Source organism: Lygodium microphyllum, chromosome 20 (assembly GCF_053477565.2).
Source record: "Lygodium microphyllum isolate KBCC chromosome 20, Lygodium_microphyllum_v1.1.10, whole genome shotgun sequence".
Classification (NCBI taxonomy): Eukaryota; Viridiplantae; Streptophyta; class Polypodiopsida; order Schizaeales; family Lygodiaceae; genus Lygodium; species Lygodium microphyllum.
In genome coordinates, this window is record NC_141154.1 from 139,832,250 (window position 1) to 139,838,844 (window position 6,595).

At 41.7% G+C, this 6,595-nt stretch overlaps 1 protein-coding gene across 1 annotated transcript; it reads left to right on the plus strand.

The window, feature by feature from the left end:
• The first annotated feature begins 3,296 nt into the window (after positions 1-3,296).
• Positions 3,297-4,199, plus strand: LOC148019473 (uncharacterized). The gene has a single exon (XM_087701357.1). It carries the CDS (start codon positions 3,384-3,386, stop codon positions 4,197-4,199), a length of 816 nt encoding a protein of 271 aa, XP_087557483.1. The 5' UTR covers positions 3,297-3,383.
• The last annotated feature ends 2,396 nt before the right edge of the window (positions 4,200-6,595 follow it).

Here is a 6,595-nt window from a genome sequence, read left to right on the forward strand (position 1 = left end):
TGTCTTTTGACCAAACATTTGTTATACCAAGGGTCACATGATGGTATGGTTTGATCGGAATTTTATATACAACTTCTCTTTAATTCTCATGGTAGACTTATGTATCTTTTGTTGTGTCCTGAAACTAGCCCAAATGACATGCACACATTCTAGGTACTATTTTTCAAATGATGGTATATCTAATGGGTCTGAAACTTTGTACATATGTTCTCCACATTCCAAATGACTTAACATGATTTATTGGTATTTTTAAAATAAATTTTTTAATTTTTAATTAAGTATAATTTTGTGGGAAAATTATCTTAGCCTAAATGACCACTTTGCTTGTATCGCCAATAACTCTATGGAATGAGCATAGTTTTTTATGTTAATTATATGTGCCAGTAGGTATCAGTTGGGTCCTTGTGGGACACAAACTTGATCGAATTTTTAACGGATTTTGAGATATTCATCCTCCAAAATTAATGTTACAGTCTTAGAGAGGGTGAACATAAATTATATTTAAATATTAAAAATATTAAATTAATTGCAAATTACATGAGACTCAATGAGAACATAGTCTTTGTGTTGCTCTACTCATAGAAAAAAATTTGAGTCAATTTGGATAGAGGAAGGTTGATTTACACCCCCAATAAGGAGAATTACCCATTTTGGGGTTGAAGCCTTATTTTCATAGCCTAGTTCTAGGCTTGGTGATGACGTGGTAGTCCACCTCATGAGCTCCACCTCTCCCCTTGCCTTAGGTGGCTCTTGCCATGTCATCCTAAAGATTGTGCCACGTTAGCAAATCCCACCTCATCACACCAACTTGGCATGCCACATCATCCGGTTGCCATGTCAACATGGTGATGTGTCATCCTTGTCATCCATGCCATATCATCACATGCTAACTCACCTTCCCACCTCACCATCTAATGCTAAGTCATTAATGAGATGGCATCCATGTCACCCTAGCCACATCATCATGGGCCTTGTCATCATTTTGTCATGTGCTCAAAAAACCTAGTCAATATGGTGACATGGCAATGATATGGCAAAAGAGTATGATATGTCCTCAGGCCACATAGGCATGCCATGCATGGCAAGCCACCATCTCATATATGCATGCATGCCACATGGCATGAATGGAAGGTGGCCATGCATGCATTTTGGCCATGTAGCCATGTATGCATGTTGGACATGCATGCATGGACATCCATGCATGCATGTTGGATGGCCATGCATCCATGCATGCATGCATGCATGATAGCATGCAAAATACCCAAGCATGCATGCATTGTGGCCATTTAGTATATACATATTAGCATAAGGTGGCCATGCATCCTATTAGCTTGGTTATTAATATCATCAATCATGCTTCATTATCCTAAGGTCTATCTTTGTATTATCATATGAGGATAAATGTAAATTATCCTCATACGACAAAGGTCCACCAATGGTGTAGTAATTCAATCTGGATATTTTATCTAGATTTTACCTTTATATCTAGATTTGAATGGATTGTCAACCAATCGCAACGTAGCAAAATCTTAGAGTTTGGATAGGATCAAGTTGTTTTATTGTGTATAAAATGCCATTGTGTCAATGTGCTCTATCACTGAGTGTTAGAGACTCTCCATTCCCCACACTATCTTTGAAATTCACAATCTAAGACCAATTTAGAAACTTTGGCTCAAATTCAGAATTTTGGCACCATTCTCCTTTGTCACATGGCATGTCCTTCATGAAATGACAAAATCAATTTTCAGGGTTACCACAAGAAAGGTTTCTAATGAACGTTGGCATCTTTGAAGCTTACAATTCGGGCGCAAGAGATTGCAATTTCTAGAACAACTCAAGCTTGAGATCTACCATCCTAGACTATCGTATCTCTACACTGTGGGGAGTTAGACATGCACTATGATGGATATACACATTGAGTATTTGTATCCTTGAGATAGTAGAACATGATGGGAAGATTGAGGTGGTTTTGATGTTCCCTTATAATATGAAAACAAAAAATAAGATTGAGGCTTACTAACATGCATCTCTAAGTCCATGTCTCCAAAATCATTTTCATTAGGCTCACATTTGAGACTCACTTTTTAGGTTTATGACATCCAAAATCATCACTATAAGGCTCACAACTAAGAGCATTTTAGATGAATACTTAGCAACACCAAATTCCACATTCATAATCCTTGAGCTCAATTTTCAAGCTCATTTTTAAAGGCCTATGTTTGTGAGTGTCAAAATGTCAAAAGCCTCAATCTTGAGGCTGACTTTCTAGGTTGAGCTTCGACGTTTTAGAATTGTCAGCTTCACCGCTCAATTTTGAAATTGAGTATTTCAAAGCCTCTTGTGCTTTTGATTCACTTGTCGATAGATGTGACGACTGTCAATTTTTTGACGACAACAGTCAAATTTGAAATCTTATCGTCACCTTTGCCGTCAGTTTTGAAAATTGAAGCTGACGCCCCCTGGCAGCTTCCCTCCTCTTCTTCGCTCACCGCATAGCCACCCATGTGCGCACTCGCATTCCAAGCTCCATTCCATGATATCCTGAAGTGGTCGTGATGATGAAGAGGCCGTCGTTGTCTCTGTTGGCGCTTGACATACTGCCGCTGGTGCAGTCCCCGCCTTCCATCCCTTCCTCCAGCACGCCTCCCTTAGCATGCGTCTTCAACAGACGTTATGACATCGGCCCTAATGATGCAGCCGCCTTGGCTGCTATGGTGATAAAAGGATATGATACAATCACCTACCTTTCCTCCAGCCACCCTTCATTGGCCGCTTCTGTCAAAAGAGGTATTTGGCCTGCATAGTTCTCAAGGTCTAAGAGTTCAACTAGACCGTTGTTTATGACTGTCACTGTGATATCAATCGTACCTTGCCTGCACTCCATGATCTCTTAACAACCCTTCTATATCTTGACAGAGATGAAAAGCTCCAGGATTCCGGCACTGATCTTTGGGTTATTGGTGTATTAAACAAATACGTACTTTTATGTACTTATGTAATAACCAATGATTTAAAAGAAATAACTGAACAGACGCGATGGCCGAGAGGTCATGGCCTTGTATAACCGAATCAACGCAATGAAAAAACATAACTGTTCATTCCTATTGTTCGTGCTCCTGCGTACCATCTCTCTCTCTCTCTATATATATACACAGTTCTGTATGTAGTTGTCTACATGGTATCACTCCTCGCTGACGACTACTAACTCTTTGGCATTTTAGTGCTCTCATGCTTTTTGCTGCAAGCGCTGCTTCCTGATATTGATTCATTGCATTGATTCTGCTGCAAGCGCTGCGGCATCATCATCTTCATCCCTATCGAAGTTTTATCAAATCGAAAAGCTGCAAGGTAGCAATTACCTTCCATGGAGCCTGCATATAAAGATGCTCCTTGAAAAAGCTGGTAATTGGGGGGTTACTGATGGTACCGAACCTGATCTTGCCAAGCAAACTGTTGCGCCTGGTGCCCAAGCGCCCACTGATGCTGAAAAAGCTGCTTGGAAGAAGAAAGATTTGCAAGCCCGAATTGAAATCATCTTGCATCTTGGTGATCGGCAACTACAGCTCGTTCGAACGTTAGAAACCGCTCAAGAAATGTGGGACCTCTTGAAAACTCAGTATCAACTAACCAATGTTGTTTCACGTGTCCTCCTTCACAAGCAACTAAACGAGATTCAGATGATGAATTACCCTACAACTGAAGCATTCCTCGAAGCTTGGCAATCTGCAAACGACAACCTACTAATTGCAAGCCTACACCTCCCCGAGGAGGTTCAAGTAAACATACTTCTTGCAGCTTTACCTGATACATGGCAATCATTTGTCTCACAACATTCTAACACACCTAATTTAAAACTCACAACTTTGTTGGCTAACATAAGAGAGGAAGATCAAATCCGTAATCGGGGAAGAACTCCACCTGCCTCCTCAACCACCTCTCCCACTATACCTTTAGCCATGCTTGCTGGTGGTTCTCGTCCACTCTCTCGATTTCACCCTAGACAATTTAACTGCCGCCAATCTCAATTTCTTTCCCAACCTAATTCACCTTTACGACCCTTCTCCTCTAGACAATCATGCCAGCCATTCATGCACTTCTCTTCAACTCCTCGCTTTCGTAATAATCAAGGTGCTTCTGCCTCCACTCACACTGTCCCTATCTATAACTTGTGTCATCGTAGAGGTCATACTGAGCGCTAATGCCGCACAAAGAGGCGTCAACTTCGCCCTTCCAACTCTCGCATGAATACAAACTTAGCCTATGGGGTTGATGACTTGAGTGATAAAGTAACCACTTTTGCTAAATCTTATTTGTGTCAAAACTGTCTGTTTGAAATCGACTTGCTTACAGTGACTACTTTCTTAAGCTGTCTCCACTCTGTCGGCCAGCAGCTATGAAGGGATTACATTATAGATGAAGTGCCTATTTCATTGGTTTCCATCAAAGATTCCATTTCTTGGCCATAATATCGTCTATTCTAATTAAACTTAAAAACTTAAAAAAAAAATACCAATTAACAATGCAGCAGCCAAAAAAGTTCCAAAGATTCTATGAAGGATAAATAAGATCGAAGTAAGCTATGGCTTATAAATAATAAAATGGGGTGATAAAGGTCGATTGATTTACATCCTATTGGCTTTGGTTCAAAAGGCTAAAACGCTTTAGCACTTAAAAAAGGAACTTGCGTCGGCTTTGCCAGCATCTCTATGCTGCCATTGCTACCTCCAACTCTCATGTTGATGATTGGTATCTTGATATTGGAGCTACGCATCATATGACGGGAACCCAATCTTGGCTCCATGATTGACACCCTTTATCCTCTTCATTTGAGGTTCGACTTGGTGATGACTCTCTCTATAAAGCTGCTAATAAAGGATCTCTACACTTGCAGCTACCCAATGGCACCACTACTATATTCCCTGACATTTATTATGTCCCTGGCCTAACAAAGAACCTTCTCTCGGTTGATGAGCTAACCAAACATGGCACTAGTGTGGAATTCCAACACAATTACTGTGTCATCAAGACACCTGGTACTTCTAGTGTTCCTACCCACTTAATCTGTTCTAAACAAGGCAAGTTGTACCCTCTTGGACTTGAGGTGATACACCCCAGCATGGATCTTTATTCTGCCCATGGCTCAAATGACGAGGATACCTTATTGTGGCATTACCGCTTGGGACATCCTCATGTCCAAGCGATGCGTACTATCCAGACTCATAGGATGGCTACAGGATTTACACCTAACTTGAGCCGCATTTCCTTATGCCAAGCGTGTATCTTTGGCAAGATGACACGCACCAAATTCCCTAGGTCCAAGAGCAAAACCAAAGATCTCTTAGAGTTGATCCACTCAGACCTTTGTGGCCCAATGCCTACTGTCTCTCTTACAGGTTCCTCTTACATACTCACCTTTATTAATGATTGGTCCAAGTACACGGTGTTGTACTTTCTCAAGCACAAATCTGAGGTGCTTACTCATTTTCAGCACTACAAGACATTTGTGGAGCGCCAATTGAACAATCCCCTTCGTTGCCTCCGCACGGATAATGGTGGTGAGTATATTTCCAATGCCTTCAAGGCATATTGCAATCAAGAGGGCATTTTACATTAGCTCACAGTTCCCTACTCTCCCCAACAAAATGGGGTGGCTGAAAGAAAAAAATCGCACCTTGTTGAATGCTGTGCATGCCATGCTTCTTATTGCTAGCGTCTCCCAATCCTTTTGGGAAGAAGCTATTGCTACAGCTTGCTATGTACAAAATCGGCTCCCTACACGCACTCTTCCAAATAAAACTCCCTATGAACTATGGATTGGTGAGAAACCAAACATCTCTCATTTACGCATCTTTGGGTCACCTTGCTACACTCGTATTCCAGCAGATAATCGCGACAAACTCTCATCTCATGCTAAGCATGGCATTCTCATTGGTTATGGTGATTGATTTGGTATCAAAGGATATCGGGTCTACCATCCTACAACTCATACCTTCTCCTTTAGTCGTGACCTCTGCTTTCAAGAGCATTTGCTAATTGTGACCCCTTCCACTACTACTGACCCTTCATCAAGCTCCACTCCTCTAAACTTTCCTCCATCATCCACCACTACCATGGATCCTGGTCCTTCTTCAGGAGTCCTTGAGATGTCCACTATACCTGTACCAGATGTACTTGCTCTTCCTCCACCTCCTCCACCCCCTGTGATTCCTCCTCTTGGTCCTCAACCTATAACACCAACTCCTCGAGAAGTGATTTCCCCTGTTCTCTTGTCCCCTACAGCAAGCCTCTCCACACCAAATATTCCTTTGCATCATAACTCTAGTCCTATTGAACACACCACTGTCTCAAGAGTTCCTCGCAACCCCTTTACCCGCCTTCATTATGAGAGCCCTGTGTTCCAACCTTCTAATCAACCAAGCTCTTCACGAGCTCCTAACTCTACTCGAGGAGGTTCTTCTTCTTTTCGACCTACACGTGTACCTCCAAACTCGCAATTTACTTCTCCCACCTCAACCGAGTCTCCTCCAACAAAGACTCAAAGTCTAGCTAATATACTTGGTTGCCTTAATGTTGCTTTGGCACAGACCTCTCATGC